A 20,980-nucleotide genomic window follows, 5' to 3' on the forward strand; every position below is an offset into this window, starting at 1 on the left:
GAGTGCTACGGGGCGATAGTCATTTTGTTCAGTTATCTTTGCCTTTTTGGGTACAGGAACAATGGTGGCCATCTTGAAGCATGTGGGGACAGCAGACTGGGATAGGGAGCGATTGAATATGTCCGTAAACACACCAGCCAGCTGGTCTGCGCATGCTCTGAAGACACGGCTAGAATGTGTTTTAGTTTACTGGAAGCAAGACGTCGGTGTCCGTGACGTGGCTGGTTTTTCTTTTGTAGTCCGTAATTGCCTAATTGGAATAACTATACTGTTTTTATTCCTAGTCATCTTTCCATGGTTGAATGCGGTGCTTCGCGTTTTCAGTTTTGCGCGAGTACCGCCATCTATCCACGTTTTCTGGTTAGGGTAGGTTTTAATGGTCACAGTGGGTACAACATCTCCAATGCACTTCCTTATAAACTCACTCACCTAGTCAGCGTATATTTCAATGTTATTCTCTGAGGCTTCCCGGAACTTTTCCCAGTCGGCATGATCAAAACAATCTTGAAGCGTGGATTCCGATTGGTCAGACCAGTGTTGAATGGTTCTAGTCACGGGTACATCCTGTTTGAGCTTCTGCCTGTAGGACCGTAGGAGCAAAATGGAGTCGTAATCGGATTTGCCGACGGGAGGGCAGGGGAGGGCCTTGTATGCAGCCTCAGGATATATGGTTTCCAGTTTACATAGAGTGAAGTTCATTGAGGGCCGTCGTGGTATCTGCTTGGGGGGGATATACTCGGCTTTGACTATAATCGAAGAGAATTCTCTTGGGAGATAATGTGCATTTTATTGTAAGGAATTCTAGGTCAGGTGAGCAAAAGGACTTGAGTTCCTGTATGTTGTTATGATTACACCATGAGTCGTTAATCATGAAGCATACACCCTCGCCCTTCTTCTTCCCAGCGAGATTTCTGTCGGTGCGACGCATGAAGAAACCCGGTGGCTGTACCGACTCTGACAACATATCCCGAGAGAGCCATGTTTCGGTGAAACAGAATGTTACAATCTCTGATGTCTCTCTGGAAGGCTACCCTTGCCCTAATTTCGTCCATCTTGTTGTCTAGAGACTGGACATTGGTGAGTAATATACTCAGAAGTGGTGAGTGGTGTGCACGCCTCCGAAGTCTGACCAGGAGGCCGCTCCATCTACCCCTTCTGCGGCGACGTTGTTTTGGGTCGGCCTCTGGGGTTAGATCCAATATCCTGGGTGGTGGTCTGAACAAAGGATCCGTTTCGGGAAAGTCGTATTCCTGGTCGTAATGTAAGTTGACGTCACTCTTATATCCAATAGTTCTTCCCGGCTGTATGTAATAACACTTAAGATTTTCTGGGCTAATAATGTAAGAAATAATACATAAAAAAACAAAATACTGCATAATTTCCGAAGGACTCGAAGCGAGGCGATCATCTCTGTTGGCGCCATCTTGCTAATTGACACCATCTGGCATTCTGACAGATACATCTGGGTTTGGCGGATGCCAGGAGAACACTGCCTGTCCCAATGCATAGTGCCAACTGTAAAGTTTGCTGGAGGAGGAATAATGGTCTGGGGCTGTTTTTCATGGTTCGGGTTAGGCCCCTTAGTTCCAGTGAAGGGAAATCTTAACACTACAGCATATAATCACATACGGGGGGTACGGGTACCCCTAGGGGTACGTGGGCAGTCCCCAGGTGGTATGTGGGAAGATTTTCAAAAATGTGAAGGAAAAATATTACCCCACAAAAAATATATTCAATTTAATTAAATTTGAATAGGCAGAAAAACATTTACTGAGGTCACTGGTGTGAAATCTCTAGTTATTTTATAGGCCTAGTTTTTGACTTTACTTTTGGGGTGTGAGCAATGCTCTGTCGACCTGGCCTCTGGGTGATCGCCCGCCCGTTGGCTCAATGTTTGATCCTCTGCTCGTTCCAAGTGCACGTGATCCTTTGCTCCATGCGCTAGATTGCCTGCTGCTGTTATCCTCACAGAAACTATGATGCTGATGAACTGAAGGCTGTACCATTGTCAAATAACACTGTGTGCCGTAGGGACGATGACACGGGCGTTGATATTATTTATCAATTGGTGAAAAAACTATAATAATTCCGGCCCATTTTCTCTGCAGTTGGACGAATCGACTGATGTCAGTGGGGAAGCCCAGTTGATTACGTTTGTGCAATACAAAGACATTTCGGAAATTAATGAGCACATACTGTTGTGCAAGAAGCTAACGGGGAGATCTACAGGTGAGGATGCGTTTCACGTTATTGACAACTTTTTCTCAGAGCACTATCTGGATTGGAAATCCTGTTTTCCTGTGTGCACGGATCATGCTGTATCAATGCCTGGGAGAGTGAAATTATGAAATGCCCACATAAAGAAGGTAAATCCCACTCTATCATTCACAGAGAGGCATTGGCTAGCAAGAGAATGAGTCCTGAGTTACATGATGTTTTGAATGACGCAGTGAAAGTGATTCACTTTATCATGTCCAGGCTTCTGAATAACCGGTTGTTTGAACAGCTCTGTGATGACAGCGGGACTGAGCACAAGCAGCTACAGCTTCACACCGATGTCCGTTGGCTATCCAGAGGGAAATGCTAGCGGCTTTTTGAGCTGCGTGCCGAACTAAGTGATTTTCTGTCTGAGCATTCACACCCCCTTGTGTCTGTGTTTGAGGACACAGACTGGAGAGCCTGCCTTGCCGAACTTGCTGATGTGTTGAGCAAACTGAAAAACCTGAATCGAACTCTGCAAGGTAGACACACACATCCTAAAGATGTATGACAAAGTGTGTGGATTCATGAAGAAGTTCAAACTCTGGGAGAGGAAATGTGAAGATGGGGAAGTAAGTGGTTTTCAGAAGCTTTACACCTCTTTTAACAGGTGATGTTGACAATAGTGCAAATAGTAAGCTCACATTTATCCAAACTCAACAGTGAGTTCAACTCCTACTTCCCTGACATTGAAAACAAGTCTGCCAAACTTCACAGCAAATCTAGGAATCACGCCGGTCGCAAATGCATGAGGGGGTACCTCAGGCAGGTCAAAGTGTTTTAGGAGTACAGAACCTAAAAAAGGTTGGGAACCACTGTTCTAGACGATTCTGTGCTTCCAACTTTGTGGCAACAGTTTGGGGAAGGCTGTTTCCTTTTTCAGCATGACAAGACTCCCGTGTACAAAGTGAGGTCCATACAGAAATGGTTTGTCGAGATCGGTGTGGAAGAACTTGACTGGCCTGCACAGAGCCTTGACCTCAACCCCAGCGAACACCTTTGGAATGAATTGGAACGCCTACTGCGAGCCAGGTCTAATCGCCCAACATCAGTGCCTGACCATACTAATGCTCTTGCGGCTGAACGGAAGCATGTCCCAGCAGCAATGTCCCAACATCTAGTGGAAAGCCTTCCCAGAAGAGTGGAGGCGGTTGTAGCAGCAAAGGGGGAACCAACTCCATATTAATGCCCATGATTTTGGAATGAGATGTTCGACGAGCAGGTGTCCACATACTTTAATACTTATTGAATTTTCTTTTTAATACATTTATAAATATTTCAAAAAACATAATTCCACTTTGACATCATTGGCTATTGTGTGTAGGCCAGTCACACACAAAATATCACAATTTAATCAATTTTAAATTCAGGCTGTAACAACAAAATGTGCAAAAAGTTAAGGGGTGTGAATACTTTCTGATACGGATCATAACACATTTATTGATGTGACTTACAGTTTATAAAATGTGTCTAATTAAAGTTTCCCTTTAAGTTATCTGCATTTGATGCTTTACGCCACTATTGCCTCTTTGCTATGTTTATGGCCCTTTCTGGTTCAAGACTACCCACTTTTAAATTAAGGCGGGAGCCTCAAAGCAGTGTTAAGTGGCGAGAATGATTTTTTTTTTTTAAATCACCTTTTATTTATACACGTAAGTGCATTAAGAACAAATTCTTATTTACAATGACGACCTGTCAAAAGAGAATCTGCCTGTTCTGGGGCGCAACCAGATCTTGATGGTGACTGTAAGTGATTTCACACCGCCGGTGTCCAGGACAACTGCTTTCACAAGATGTGGCCTCCGCCAACACTTTAAACTTATTGTTATTTAATCTGACAAGCCCCCTTCTGACACCCCCCGATTCTAGCTGTCCAACACTGACCCTGTTGAAAGTTGACCCAGAGATATAGTCCCTTTGTCACTGTCCTTATGCACCAGCAGATTATTGTGGTATCACCAGAGAGTACCTTCAGTGTGTATGCTGACTATGTACAGTGCAGGGTCAGTGGTGCATGCCAATACCAGTGTCATGCCAAAATTGACTGTATCCCACAAGTTAGCTAAAGGGTAGGTGTGCGGAAGACTTACTTCTAGGCCTGTGGCGGTTACAAAATTTTGTCAAGCAAATAACTGTCGGTCTCACGGTAATTGACCATTAATTAACATAAACATATTTAGCATCTCCTGGCTTCCACACATAGCCTACAAGCCATTTAAAAAGTCTAATAAGTTCATGTAATATAGCCTACACCTTCACAATAAATCCATTATATATTTTAGACAGGTCTAAAGAAGCATGATATGAAGAAAATGTAGTCTATTTCAGAAGAAAAGAATAGCATACTCTGAGTTGTCCTTATGTTAGGTCCTAATGTGGCTATGCCAAATGGCTGTGGGCTACACTAGTTCATTGAGCAGACAAGATTTCCTTCTAATTTCGTTTTATAGTATTATTTTATAGTATGAAAAATACAATTGAACAAAGCTGAATAAAATATAAATATGTTCTCCACGACACGATTTGAGGGAGTGCGCACATGCGGCTATTCTGTGTTGAGCGGTTAACAAAGAAATAGGTACTCCAATATGCTTAATTTAGAGTTATTAATGTAACTTTAGTTGTTCAACAAACGTTGGGCTATATGTTTTGATTTGTAATACATTGTAAGGCTGCATGATGAGACTAATGATGATTTGAAAAAAGTCACTTGAAAGGCATGAGCCCTGCTTATTTTTTTGCATAAGCTGTACACACTCCAATAGTCTCTCATTCACAATTTGACAAGCACTTGATAATGCCTCGAATTTCACGGCGGCATCCCCTTTGTGGCCGTAATGCACACTAAAAAAATCCATGCCTTTTGAGGCCCGGAGTGCTGCGTTGTGCCCTTCTCCCTGAGTGTGCTCCGCAATCCGAAGCATTTCTCACTCACATGGCTCTCCATCATGTGATCGGGTCTTTCTCACAGGCTACAACTGAAGACAGACACATCGGGGAAGCAATTTGCGCGCGTCCTTATCCAATTCCGAGGTGCATATTGAAGATACTGGAAGAACATTCCACATCGTCAACCAACAAGATGAGTAGGCCTAACGAACAACGAAACCACTAGCCTATGTCAATCTACAATCCCCCATAGTACAAAAGTCGACCCATTCTATTCTGTGCGAGAAATAAATATTCCAAACATAGTCTGGGACAGTTGTGGGATGCGATAGATCCCAAATTAATACAACCACTAGCATAATGCACACATGGTAAAATGCTATAAGTGCGAATGTTCCATTAGCAGAAAACACCATTATCAAAAGTGACCGCAAATGCAATCATGCATGTAATGCTTTTATTATGAAGGTGCATTTTTATGGTGAAAACTTGAAACTCACACACTGCTTATACTGTATATGCCAGTTAGGCTCTATACCCCCTGTAAAGCGGATGAATGTGCTTAGTTTTAAGAAGTTATTTGGCCACTTTATTAAAACATATAGGCCTATGGGCTAGGCTACATGAGGTGTGCTATGATTAGAAAAAGTCGCCAAAAAAGGCATTGTTTCTTATGCTGGGCATCATTCACAAGTGATAATATATAATTCAATATATAATATATATATAATATATATATAATATATAAATCAAGTGATTCAAGTGATGAGCTAATATTGTCACCTATCAGACTATTCTTTATTTATCTTGTCTTTACATATACTAAATAATAAATGTGTGAAATTTGTTTTGATTTAGAATGGACCATTATCATGCACCTGTATCGAAACAGGGGCAGTGGGGAAAAATACATGTCATCTATGCACTTAAATAGCGAATGGAGTACGCTTTTCCCCGTGGTTCATTGTCATGCTAGTCAGGTAGGCTATACTCCTGTTGTAAAGATAGGCAATGTGTTTAATATTAGGAAAGTTGAGAAATAAATATAGTAGGCCTAGCCAATAGAAAGCTGATGGGATCCTCGTTTTCTCCCGCAATTGCAACACCTGTAGAAATGTTGCGCAACATGAGTTCATGGGCTCTCATGAAGTGTTTGATTAGATTTTTGATTACATTTGCATTGATGAGTACCAGGCAGTTAGCAAGATTTGTAGACTACTAATGACCATCAGCAGCATCAGAGCTTGGAGAAGCCTAATTACCGTGGAATTTGACTGCCTTCATGACTCGTGCCTGCCGGTGTGGCAGTAATACGGTCACCACAACAGCCCTACTTACTTCCCTATGTTTTTATGCGAAACAAACAAACAGATAAGTTTGCTCTACTGCTCACCCCCTTCCCCAACTCTCTCTACTCAAACATTATTCATTTTGTTACACATCAAACCAAAACTCACCTTTACCTTCACTGATGTATTCAACCCTCTAGGCACTGAACCAAACTAATTTACAGAGCAGCTAGAATGTTAACGGCTGTAACAACTACAGCAATTTGTGTATATTCTTCAGCAATGTGTGTTATAAGGTAGCGATTATTTGACTGAAGTTAAAGGGGTAATCAGCCCATTTTTTGGACTTAAAAATGTATGATATGTACACATTGATTCTTGAAGAATATAACGTATAAATGCCTCATGAGCTTAGTTCAACTGTCGTACCCCATCAGAACATTGTTTTTGCTTATTTTACTCTGTTTTTTAACAAAATAAATGTAAACAAACACTATATAGCCTCAAAACATGATTAAAACTATACATTTTATATGGATGGTCAGTCCTTGCATCCATAGCTTTGTCTATGAATTTGAGAGTGGTTACATTTCTCAAGCTCCATCCCTCAGCTTTTTACTGAAACAGGAGCGGGGAAAACACTGTGTTATTGTTTCAACTGTTGATTGCCACTTTAAGTAAACTGAGCAATGCATTACTAGTCGCACGTTGTTGAAGAAAAGTTACAAATGAAATCACAATCCCAGATTTTAGTGATATTGATTGTATTTTTGCACAGACAGAGAGTCAGAAAAACAAACATGAACTATGGCTTCAGCTCGAACTAGGGTTACAAGGGTTACAGCTCAGCAACATAAATAGCAGCAAAGGCCGATTTGGACTCCATCTCATGTTGAATTACAAAGCAGCTAGCACGCTAACAGCTAATTTCCAATAACAATGCTGGTTTTCAAATTACAGTAACAACTGACCCTGCAAATGACCCTTGAAGTCTAAGGTTGGCATTTTCATGGTGCAAAAGAGCAAAGACCAAACTCAATCTTTGCTCTTTTGCACCATGAAAATGTCTCTGTCAGACTTCGAGGGTCATTTGTTACCAGTGTTGTTACCTGAAATGATCCATTAGCATGCTAGCTGCTTTGTAATTTACCCTGAAACGTATTCCAAATTGGCCTGCTATTTATGTTGAGTTGAGCTGGAACCAATGGGGGTTACCCTAGTTTCTGTCTGTTTCTGCGAGTCAGCGCTGTCCACCATTTACATTCTGACAGATCCCAAGGCCCCCAGCTCCATATCCTGGCATGTCGTAGCAGTAAAGCATGTGACTGTAGGGCCTATAAAGTCACCTCTGATGACATGTACATTTTAGTCATTTAGCAGACGCTCTTATCCAAAGTGACTTACAGTAGCAATTAGGGTTAAGTGCCTTGCTCAAGGGCACATCAACTGTTCTTTTCCCCACGTCGTCAGCTCGGGGATTCGAACCGGTGACCTTTTTGTTACTGGCCCAACGCTCTTAACCGCTAAGTTACTTGCCGCCCATACCTTATAGTATATACTAGAGCATGTGATGATCTACAGATAGCCCAAATGGAGTATGATACAGTTCTCATGTTGGGGTGCTAACCTTCCCTTTGCAACTGTTTCTAGAAGGGGTGCTCATATGACCCACATACTACTGATTCAACTCTGTGATGTTGGTTTGATACATTTCTATGACTGTGCCAACAACAGCTATAATATATGCTATTGACATGCTACAAAACTCCTGATACCAGATTTGGCTTTTTTTATGTTATTTTACTCATCCTTTATTTAACCAGGGAAGTCACAGGATGGTTTTACAACCTTGTTAGCAGGAGAAAAGAGGCTGTGCTTGTGGTCACCAGTGATGGATAATTCTAATTCTCTCTGACTCTAGCTGGGAGATCATTGATGCGGACCAGGACAGCAGATCTGGAGCTGGGCTACAGGTCACAGACTCCTGGACGAGCTTCAAGCTCTTTCTGCAGGAGACCTCCTCCTTCAAGCAGCAGAATCCAGGCAAGGTGAGGCAAATGTGGTTTGTAATGCCTGATGCATTATTTTATGACTGGATATTCAGTATTTGCCTTTAATCCAAATTGAAAAGTATGATTGATACACTCAATTTACCTTAATTATTTTAGATGCAGCCCGACTCCTGCATTGTATGTCAAGTTCTAAATCAATTATAAAACTTGAGTCCCTTCTCTCCTCATCCTTGCAGCAATGTTTTTATCTTGTTATATCAGTCACTGACAGTCACTCAATTAGCCATGTCAGCTAACAATTTTTAGCGAGCTAGCTAAACTTGTAGTAATCATGGCCAAATACTGACCTGGCACTGAGGGCACGTGCCCAAGGGCCCCAACCTCCAGGGGACCCACATTGATTTTGTTAGTCCTTCTTACTCAGATATCATATTCACACGGCATAAGTCATTACAAAATGTGTAGAATTGCAGGAAATGACCTGTAAAAGTGTACATTTGTTCTCTTTGCCCCATGGCAAAATGAGTAGAATTGCAGGAAATTAACTTTAAAACTGTATCATGTTCTCTACGCCCCCTGGCAAAATATATAGAATTGCAGGACATGAACTTTAACACATACATCGGGCCACTAAAATGTTTTGCCATGAGGTGGGGGGGGGGGCAACCAAATCTTGCTTAGGGCCCCCAAAAAGCTGGAGCCGGCCCTGGTTGCAACCTAATAAATGTTGCTCTCTTTCCTTCTTCCCCATCTTAGTTTTGCTTGCTGGTCTGCAGTTTGTGCACCTTTTTGGCTGTCTTAGGACGCTACATTCCAGGTGCTCTCATCTTATATGTTTTAGGTAAGTTGTTGGCATCATCCTACCGTATCTTTGGGCAACTAGCCAATATGCAAGGCACAAAATAATCTGGAGAATGTGTTGATTGAAACTGATGTATCATCACTTTAGTTGAGATTATGAAATGTCTTTATAGCGGAATGTTACAACTCGTGAACCCAGCTTTAGGAAGAAGTTGACATTCAATAAATTGTCCTCCTCCAATTCTGAGTTGAACTATGGTGGTTAATATTTGACATGCAGTATCTTAGCTTCATCCAATGATATTGATTCACTATTTTAATGACCAAAGGATGAATTTATTACTGCTGATCATCATTCACTTGAAGTATGCAAGTGAAGTGCTTTGTCCAATGCCTTAATAATGACTCCAAAAACGAAATATTCAGCTCTCTAAATACCTCGGAGGATACACGCTAGTGTGGTGGAATATTCTAATCAGGTAAGAGAGACTTTGTCATTTCTTCAAACAATCATCTTTTTTCAATATTGATTAATTATTGCAATAATGAGGCTGGTCGACCCAACACCTTTGAGTATTGGACCGCGAGTCTAACCTTTACAGACAATGCTGTTTCTTATATACACTAAGAATGGTTAGTCATGGCTGGTTCCACCTCTCCCATGCAGATTGGGAGGCAACATAAGCCACTTTGGATTTATCCTGTGGTCATCTGCACCTGGTGCTATTTCCCAGATGCAAGGATGATTAGACACAATATCAATTATGTTCTACTCCCCCAATCTCGTTTACACCCACCACATCTTATCTATGGAATGCCAGCTGTAGGTTTTTAGGATCCTCTCAGTTCACAAAGACATTTGATGAGAAATTACTCATCAAAGCTATTCAATGCATAAACAGTATAACATAATCTTGTAATTTTGCTCTCACACTAGCCTCTTTCAAAGAATTTAATGGTAATTCCAAATTGCCTCGCCAAGGGGTTGCGTAAGGATGTTCCTATCCTAGTTTTCCCTACAGTATCAGAATTTTCCAGGATTGACATGGTTTTGTGGATCCCTGGAAATGCAGTCCTTCCGTCAGTCTCACGCCGCCTCCAATTGCGGCAGTTTAATTCCCCGCCGTCAGCAGATTCACACACGTTGCTACGTGTGACATATCTGCATGTAAATGGCTCCTCCTAGGGCTGTGGCGATCATGAAATTTCGTCAGCCGGTGATTGTCAAGCAAACAACTGCCGGTCTCATGGTAATTGATCGTTAATTAACATATACACATTTACCATCTCCTGTCTTCCACGCATAGCCTTTGGACCTTTGGAACACCTACATTTAAAAAAAGTTGAATAAATCCATGTAATACAGCCTACACCATCACAATAAATCCATTATTTATTTTAGACAGGTCTAAAGAAGCATGATATGAAGAAAATCTAGTCTATTTCAGAAGAACAGAATATCATACTCTGAGTTGTCCTTATGTTAGGTCCTGATGTGGCTATGCCAAATGGCTGTGGGCTACACTAGTTAATTTAGCAGACAAGAATTCTATGACGTTATTTTATAGTATGAAGAATACAATTGAACATAGCTGAATAAAATAGAAAGGATATTGTCTCCAAACGATTTGAGGGAGTGCGCACATGCGGCTATTCTGTGTTGAAGAGTTAAAGAAACAGCTACTCCTATATGCTTAATTTAGAGTTATTTATGTAACTTTAGTTGTGATACAAAACGTTGGGCTACAGTTGAAGTCGGAAGTTTACATACACCTTAGCCAAATACATTTAAACTCTGTTTTTCAAAATACAAACAAATCCCTGTTTTAGGTCAGTTAGGATCACCACTTTATTTTAAGAATGTGAAATGTCCGAATAATAGTAGAGAATTATTTATTTCAGCTTTTATTTCTTTCATCAAATTCCCTGTTGATCAGAAGTTCACATACACTCAATTAGTATTTGGTAGCATTGCCTTTAAAATGTTTAACTTGGGTCAAACGTTTCGGGTAGCCTTCCACAAGCTTCCCACAATGTTGGCTGAATTTTGGCCCATTCCTCCTGACAGAGCTGGTGTAACTGAGTCAGCTTTGTAGGCCCCCTTGCTCACACACACTTTTTCAGTTCTGCCCACAAATTTTCTATAGGTTTGAGGTCAGGTCTTTGTGATGGCCACTCCAATACCTTGACTTTGTTGCCCTTAAGCCCTTTTGCCACAACTTTTGAAGTATGCTTGGGGTCATTGTCCATTTGGAAGACCAATTTGCGACCAAGCTTTAACTTCCTGACTGATGTCTTGAGATGTTGCTTCAATATATCCACATAATTTTCCACTTCATGATGCCATCTATTATGTGAAGTGCACCAGTCCCTCCTACAGCAAATCACCCCACAACATGATGCTGCCACCCCCGTGCTTCACGGTTGGGATGGTGTTCTTCTCCCCCTTTTTCCTCCAAACATAACGATGGTCATTATGGCCAAACAGTTCTATTTTTCTTTCATCAGACCAGAGAACATTTCTCCAAAAAGTACGATCTTGGTCCCCATGTGCAGTTGCAAACCATAGTCTGGCTTTTCTATGGCGGATCTGGAGCAGTGGCTTCTTCCTTGCTGAGCGGCCTTTCAGGTTATGTCGATATAGGACTCGTTTTACTGTGGATATAGATACTTTTGCACCTGTTTCCTCCAGCATCTTCACAAGGTCATTTGCTGTTGTTCTGGGATTGATTTGCACTTTTCGCACCAAAGTACGCTCATCTTTAGGAGACAGAACGCGCCTCGTTCCTGAGCGGTATGACGGCTGCGTGGTCCCATGGTGTTTATACTTGCGTACTATTGTTTGTACAGATGAACGTGGTACCTTCAGGCATTTGGAAATTGCTACCAATAATGAACCAGACTTGTGGAGGTCTACAATTTTTTTTCTGAGGTCTTGGCAGATTTCTTTTGATTTTCCCAGGATGTCAAGCAATGAATCACTGAGTTTGAAGGTAGGCCTTGAAATTCATCCACAGGTACACCTCCAATTGACTCAAATTATGTCAATTAGCCTATCAGAAGCTTCTAAAGCCATGACATCATTTTCTGGAATTTTCCAAGCTGTTTAAAGGCACAGTCAACTTAGTGTATGTTAACTTCTGACCCAATGAAATTGTGATACAGTGAATTATAAGTGAAATAATCTGTCTGTAAACAATTGTTGGAAAAATGACTTGTGTCATGCACAAAGTAGATGTCCTAACCGACTTGCCAAACAGTGGTTGGAGTGGTTGAAAAACGAGTTTTAATGACTCCAACCTAAGTGTATGTAAACTTCCGACTTAAACTGTATATGTTTTGATTTTTAATACATTCTAAGGCTGCATGATGCGACTCTAATGATGATTTCAAAAAAGTTGCATGAAAGGCTTGAGCTCTGCTTTGTTTCTTGCGAAGGCTGTATACACTTAATCAGTCTCTCATTCACAATTTGACAAGCACTTGATAATGCCTGGAATTTCCCGGCGGCATCCCCTTTGTGTGGCCATTGTGCTGAATATAATAATTATAATTCCCTTCTCCAGGCTGCATGCTTCAAACCACCTCTCAGTCACGTGATCGTGGCTCTCAGTCACGTGATCATGTCTTTCTCACAGGCGCATGTCCTTATCCAATTCCCGAGGCACATATCGAAGATATTGGAAGAACTGTCCACATTTTCTTTTTGTCAGCCAACAAGATGAGTAGGCCTAACGAACATCAATCTATTTCCCTCATAGTACAAAAGTTGACCTATTCTGTGCGAGAAATATATATTCCAAACCTGGTCTGGGACAGTTGTGGGATGGGATAGATCCCATAGTAATACAACTAGCATCAAATAAAGTTTTTAAGCAATGAGGCTGACACGACAGATCAGATCGTTTAGCTTAAAATGTTAATAAACAATTAGGCTATTTCTTAACATTATAAGCGCAGCCATGAGCACATGGCAGTTGGCTATAAGCGTAATGTTCCATTAGCAGGAAAACACCATTCTCAAAAGTGACCGCAAATGCATTTATGCATGGAATGCTTTTATTATAAAGGTGGATTTTTATGGTGAAAACTATTTTCCCCAAACTTGAAACTCACATGCTGCTTATATATGCCAGTTAGGCTCTAAACTTGTTGTAAAGCTGATTAATGTGCATAATTTTAAGAAGTTATTTGGCCACTGTAGTTTTGAAACAAACAAAATAGGCCTGTGGACTAGGCTACATGAGGTGTGGGTGCGACCATAATTTTGAAAAAATCGTTAACAAAAAGGCATATGTTTTTTTTGCCTTACTGCACACCAGCTGGACATCATTCACAAGTGATAATATATCATTCACAAGTGAAAGGCTAATATTGTCACCCATCAGACTATCCTTGATTTAATCTTGTCTTTACATATACTAAATAAAATATGTGTGAAATTAGTTTTGATTTAGAATGAACCATTATCATGCACTTAAATAGCGAATGGAGGACACTTTTCCATGGTTCATTTTCATGCCAGCCAGGTAGGCTAATATTGTACTCCTGTTGTAAAGACAAGCAATGTGCTTAATATTGGGAAAGTTGAGAAATAAATAAAGTAGGCCTAGCCTATAGATAGCTGATGGGATACTCCTCTTTTTAATAGAGGCCATCACTCTGTTTTCTCACGCAATTGCATAGCCTACAGGAATGTTGCGCAGTATGAGCTCATGGGCTCTCATGAAGTGTTTGTTTAGATTTTCGATGCATTTGCATTTATGTCCGAGTGATTAGAGGGACAATAGAGTGCTGAGTACCAGGCAGTTAGCAAGTTTTGTAGGCTACTAATGACCATCAGCAGCATCAGAGCTGGTAGAAGCCTAATAACAGTGATAAAGCGGTCACGTGGAATTTGACTGCCATCATGACTCGTGACCGCCGGTGTGGCGGTAATCCGATCTCCGTAACAGCCCTAGCTCCTCCATCTGTTAACTATGTCGCCCCCATATTCTTGCACCCCCCCCCCCCCCCCCCCCCCCCGGTCTCCCTCTATTATTAGTGCTGGGCGTCTTCCTGTGGCCACTGATGTCAGCGCATGACTTTGGGTTGTGGATGAAGCCAGTTCTGCAGAAGCTGGACTTCGGACTGGAAAGATTCCTTCAGAATATCAGAGAGAATCATGGTAACTAACCACTCCAAGATTGCTCGCATCCACACACACGCACACACAATAATAGCAGATCCACAGATGTTTTATTCTGTGTTTTCTGTTTCAGAAAAGAGACTCCTTCTGGCACAAGCTGACCGGGAGAGTATTGAAGCCGATCTGTCCTCCCTTTTCCCCAAGGTTGGTTCATCCTTTGCTGTAATCTAATTAGACATTTGTTGACAATCATTGAAATTCAATGCTCATGATCCATATCTGGGTTTCGCAATAGTGGGGTTAGTTAGTTGTAAAGGGAGGAAGAAGGAAGGAACCATTTTGGAAATGGGAAGGTTCTACCAGATCATGTTCAATAAGAACACAGATGTCAAAACATTTGGCTGTGGGGTGCCCTACTGATCATGACTCAGATGATCTAGCCACAAAAAAACTCTGGTCCCTAGCTATGACCTCGTCACCTGACTCTGGGCCCTAATTATGACCATGTGGCCTGACAAGGAAAAGGGTCTACAGTTTTACCAGGCCAGGTTCAGAAGGGCACACCGTAGCAAATGTTGTACAAAGGAAAAGTACATACAGTGGTTGCTCCACCAAAAGTTTTGCGATTATGCTGCGGTACTTAGAGGTAATTTGTGGTTTAGTACGGTACCCTGCGTCACCACTTCATTGCTCCAGACCAGCGCAAGGGGGAGTTAGAGCACTGATTATGCTTTTGGGTCCTACTGTGTCTCTAACTGACAATGAATGGGCGACATAAACCTAAATAGAAACTGATAATTGTGCACAACTTCAATATTACTTTCTAAAACTGTTGTTACACTAGGTTTTTATTATTTTATTTTGTTAGGATTATTTTGCTCTTACTGTAGTAGTGTAGCCCACTCCCGACCGGTCACGTTGTACTGAGTGGTGCAACGGTCTAAGACACTCTACAGATGCTGGTTCAATACCCGTGCTGACCTCGACTGGGAGACCCATGAGATGACTGTAGGTTTTTGGTTTCTCTTCCTCTAAAAACAGAAATAAATAATTCTAAATAACAAACTGGCTTTATTTACAAATTAGTAACAATGTCTCACCCCATGTTCAAGAATGACCTTTTTCTTGCTCATTTTACGTTATTTGAAAATGAATAATATCCAAAATATTGTTCTTTTTTAAACAAAGCTATTATTATTATTATTAATTTAGAATTATATAAAAGCCTGTTGGATATTCTCACAGATATATTATTAACCCTATTATTAGCAGGACAATATATATTGGTCATATTGGTCATGGCTCCTGAGTGGCACACAATGGGATTGCCTTGCAGTTCTCCAGCTGTATTCACTGAAAGCGCAAGGTTCAAGGCACGAGGGCAGGGGGCACGGGATGGGGCATTGCACTAATAATGGCGCTGACTAGGGAAACGTTCCCACTGTTCTTAGTGCCAGTTGGCACGTTCAAACGAAAACAATGTAACTAATAATGGCATCTTTATGCTTTCGTTAATAAAATAATGATAAAAATACTGTTTCAAAATGCCAATGTTTATTTAGTTATGGATCAATAACGAATTACTATGGGAATAAATATCACTGAATTACAGAAATATTGGAACAAAGTTGTCTAATGAAGGTGCACAAATTGTTTCTTACTGGAAAACACTCTTTCAAACACACATGGTCACGTGGTATAGCGCCATTATGGCTATTAGCAGGTAGCTGGACAATAGACTTGCCTAGAAGGAGGGTAGGGGGAGAATTCTATTGTCAAATGTATTTCTTCAGTTACATTGGCTGTGTCACAACCGGCCGTGATTGGTTGCAATTTCAGTTTAATCCACCAGAAAAGACTAAACAAATAATACAACAAAAAGTATTATTATTATTATGTATTAAATCCGACCGTGATTGGCAGTCCCATAGGGCGGCGCACAATTAGCCCAGCGTTTATCTCCCTCTAAGAACAGAAATAAATGTTTTGGCGTTTACAAATATTATTTTGGCCTTTATTCAGATTACAATTGCTCACTTTCATTTTTTTGAAAAACGAAATAACCTCCAAAATATCGTTATATATTATCAAGTTGATGGCACGGTCATATAGCGGCACCTACATAAAGCTGAGTGACTCACTCATTCATGGCTTTGGATCAAGTACTAACATTCTTTCTGATAGTCTTTAATAAAGAAATGTTTTGGTTAACCTGACCTGGACACCATGTACAGTATTATAATAGCCCATTATGGGCTATTAGCAGGACAATATACCTTTACCAACACCTCTCTGTATTTTGATACTTTGTGCATGGGGCTTCCCCAGTGGTGCAGCTGTCCAAGTCACCGCATGCAAAATGCATTTCTACAGATAGATTGGTTTCAATTTAGAATCCTCCAATCCTCTATATGTAATTATTGGTGGAGAGTCACGTCGTATTTTTCGATATACTGTAGGCCTACCGTAGGCAACGTAGGTAGGCAACGTAGGTATATTGTCCTGCTAATAGCCCATAATGGGCTATTATAATACTGTACATGTTATCCTGACATGGTGTCCAGGTCAGGATAATCAAAACATTTCTTTATTATAATGTGCTGTTAAAAGTGGTGTAGGTCTTATTTATTTAAAAAGCATATTGAAGTTAGAAGCAATAGGATTTGAAGCAATAGCCTAGAATTATTTTAGCACCGTTTCACGCTGCTCTGAGACAAGCATGGGGACTGGTCTTGATAAATCAATGAGATTTTTATTTTGACTGAATCTCCATTTGGGTATTGGTTAGACTACAATTATGGTGTAGAAATGTTATGCTCTTAGTGTAACCTTTATTTAACTAGGCAAGTCAGTTAAAACTTCTTATGGCTGGGATCCCGTTAACGGGATCGATATGACAACAGCCGGTGAAAGTGCAGGGCGCCAAATTCAAAACAACAGAAATCTCATTATTAAAATTCCTCAAACATAGAAGTATTTTACACCATTTTAAAGATAAACTTGTTGTTAATCCCACCACATTGTCCGATTTCAAAACGGCTTTACGACGAAATCACACCAAACGATTATGTTAGGTCAGCACCTAGTCACAGAAAAACACAGCCATTTTTCCAGCCAAAGATAGGAGTCACAAAAAGCAGAAATAGAGAAAAAATTAATCACTAACCTTTGATGATCTTCATCAGATGACACTCATAGGACTTCATGTTACGCAATACATGTATGTTTTGTTCGATAAAGTTCATATTTATATACAAAAATCGGAGTTTACATTGGCACGTTACGTTCAGTAGTTCCAAAACATCCGGTGATTTTGCAGAGAGCCTCATCAATTTACAGAAATACTCATAATAAACATTTATAAAAGATACAACTATTATGCATGGAATTATAGATACACTTCTCCTTAATGCAACCGCTGTGTCAGATTTCGAAAAAGCTTTACCGAAAAAGCACACCATGCAATAATCTGAGTACAGCGCTCAGACAACAAATCAAGCCATTCAGATATCCGCCATGTTGTGGAGTCAACAAAGTCAGAAATAGTATTATAAATATTCACTTACCTTTGATGATTTTCATCAGAATGCACTCCCAGGAATCCCAGTTCCACAATAAATGTTTTATTTGTTCGATAATCCCCATCATTTATGTCCAAATACCTCCTTTTTGTTAGCGCGTTTAGCCCAGTAATCCAAATTCATGATCCGCGAGCAGACACAAAGTCAAAAAGTTCCGTTACAGTCCATAGAAACATGTCAAACGATGTATAGAATCAATCTTTAGGATGTTTTTATCATAAATCTTCAATAATGTTTCAACCGGAGAATTCCTTTGTCTTCAGAAATGCAAGCTAACTATCACGTGGCACTCTGCCAGACCCCTGACTCAAAGAGCCCTCATTCCCCCCTCCTTCACAGTAGAAGCATCAAACAAGGTTCTAAAGACTGTTGACATCTAGTGGAAGCCTTAGGAAGTGCAATATGACCAATATCCCACTGTATATTCGATAGGCGATGAGTTGAAAAACTACAAACCTCAGATTTCCCACTTCCTGGTTGGATTTTTTCTCAGGTTTTTGCCTGCCATATGAGTTCTGTTATACTCACAGACATCATTCAAACAGTTTTAGAACCTTCAGAGTGTTTTCTATCCAAATGTACTAATAATATGCATATCTTAGCTTCTGGGACTGAGTAGCAGGCAGTTTACTCTGGGCACCTTACTCATCCAAGCTACTCAATACTGCTCCCAGCCATAAGAAGTTAAGAACTAATTCTTATTTACAAGGACAGCCTACTCCTTCCTCCCCATCGGGGAATTGAAACCCGGTCTCCCGCGTGCCCGCACGACACGGGGATTCTTTAGCTAAATAGCCAAGTACTGTAGCCTACTCCCGACCATCACGTTGTACAGCGTCATATTTTCCGTTTCATCCTAACGGAAACCCAGAGGGTTTTTCGTTTTAATTGGAATAGAAACACCATAATATTAAGCAAATTAATTAAGCATATTTTCTTAAAATCAGTCCCATATACTTACAAAAAAGGTTTTAAATTCTCTAGTACAGCCACTATTGAAGGCCATCAAATGCTTCTCAAAGATGCCCTCTGGTGGTCAAACTAGCACTAACTGGCATTAATGGTACCAGTGGCACTTAAATAACATGCCATAGAATTCTTTGGCACCACATTTACATTTACATTTAAGTCATTTAGCAGACGCTCTTATCCAGAGCGACTTACAAATTGCACCACGCAAGCTGTGCTGCAGTACGCTGCAACTTTTAAAGGACAAACCACTGTACTGTATGTATTCTTATTTGACTGTTCATGAAGTAACTTTCTGTTTCCAAAAACAAATGTCCTACCGAACATTACCCAGAAAAAAAAGTAAGGTCCTAATAATGTTACTGTACTTGCAACAGTTGGACTCCACAGTTTGTAAGGAGATGTCTATATCGGATACAGAGGCCTCTGATGTGACGTGGACAGACAACGGAACATTTAACCTGTCTGAGGGACATACGCCCCAGACTGAGAACTCAGATGGTGAGTGTTACTGTGTGTGTGTATTCCAGTGTGAGTACATATGCAATATTCCAAACATTTAGAATCAAGTGCCGTGACAAGTATTTTCAATTGTGTGATCGTTTTTGTCAACTCAAAATGTCACCCTATAATACAAAGTAACTGTAATTCACATGAACAACATGGTGGTTTTTATTTTCCTGCAGACCTAGACAGAGAAGAACTATTCATAGGGGGCCTCCCGGAATTCCCCTCCTTGGACAACGGCACCAATGGGGAGGACGATGACGACCTGAGCATCGGCCTACCCACCCCCCCTATCCACCCACCCCAGCACAGCAGAGCCAAGGGGGGGTCCGAGCCCCCCCTCCAGGGGGACCCTTCCACCCAGGCCATGGAGTTTGTCCACAAGATGGCAGGCAATGTCATTGCAGCCGCCGCCACCGCTGTCATTCAGGAGAGGCTGGAGGCCGCCATCGGTAGCATCATAACCACAGACCCCCACCCCAGGTCCCTGCTGTTCCCCAACCCCACAACACTGCTGCCCCTGGACCTGGCAGAGGAGTCGTCATCGGACAGCGATGTGGAGGAATTTGAGCTGCTGGACCAGTCCGAGCTGGAGCAGCTGGAAGGGGAGCTGGGCCTTGGGGCGAGCGCAGCAGTGGCGGCCAAAGAGCCCAAAAAATCATTGTCTTCTTCCAGTGGCTTCTTTTCAAAACTCCTGGGCCGCCATTGATTAGAGCAGGGGTGTCAGGAGGATGTGGTGCAGGTCTAGTAGGGGGTTAGAGGGTAGAGGGCACGTGGAGACAGAGAGGGGCCTTGTTTGGGGGGTGGTGGGTGGGGAGGTTAGGGGTGCAGAGACTGTGGGGGTTTGGCGAAACAATATGGTGTTGCATTCTTTTTCCAGTTGTACTAAAAATGAATACTCCTGCATTACATGATCGATATGTTCGAGAGCGAGAGGAAGGGGGTGTTCAGCAAGCATGATGCTATATGGAGATTGGAGATGTGGAGTTGTCAGGGGGCTGTGTCAGTATTGGTGTGGTGAGATTGTGACTTTTATTTAACGATTTTCACATCATCAACCTGTAGTAAAGTTATGGGTAGGAATGGAAAGGAATGTGGTGGTGTTTCTGATTTGCTGCCAAAAGGACTACATTTGTGTTTTGTTGGTCAATTTCTTCAACAAATGATCAGGTCTATGTAATTATCAAACATATATTAGTAATGGAAAGGAAACTCACTCTTTGTTTAAGTATTAAAATACTCATTTTAGTAATACAATTGTAGGCAGAAGTTGATGCAGAGTACAGTATATGCTAGTTCTCTCCAAGTTCTGCAAAATGTCTAAGACATCCTGTAACTCATAGCCTCCCCAATCCCCCTTACATAACTTTCCCTAGCTACAACATTTTAATAAATCTACCCCCCCCCCCCCCCCCCCCCCCTGACAGCAGGAACCTTTTTATCAGCAAGTAAAAACTCAGAAGTTGGTTTGACCAAAACTTGACCTTTCATCACAAGTATAGAGTCATAGCAATGTGAACGAGTATAATCATCTTTTGTCAGGTG

At 41.3% G+C, this 20,980-nt stretch overlaps 1 protein-coding gene across 1 annotated transcript in view; it reads left to right on the forward strand.

Moving 5' to 3' along the window:
• retreg1 (reticulophagy regulator 1) overlaps positions 1–20,217 on the forward strand; it is a 61,521-nt gene extending 41,304 nt beyond the window's left edge. Inside the window, exons 2-7 of the mRNA XM_039004479.1 lie at positions 8,359–8,485; positions 9,206–9,290; positions 14,295–14,417; positions 14,512–14,582; positions 19,306–19,429; positions 19,615–20,217. Coding sequence (XP_038860407.1) covers positions 8,359–8,485; positions 9,206–9,290; positions 14,295–14,417; positions 14,512–14,582; positions 19,306–19,429; positions 19,615–20,144 — 1,060 coding nt within the window. The 3' untranslated portion in view covers positions 20,145–20,217. The remainder of the gene's footprint in view (positions 1–8,358; positions 8,486–9,205; positions 9,291–14,294; positions 14,418–14,511; positions 14,583–19,305; positions 19,430–19,614) is intronic.
• The last annotated feature ends 763 nt before the right edge of the window (positions 20,218–20,980 follow it).

Source organism: Salvelinus namaycush, chromosome 11 (assembly GCF_016432855.1).
Source record: "Salvelinus namaycush isolate Seneca chromosome 11, SaNama_1.0, whole genome shotgun sequence".
Lineage (NCBI taxonomy): Eukaryota > Metazoa > Chordata > Actinopteri > Salmoniformes > Salmonidae > Salvelinus > Salvelinus namaycush.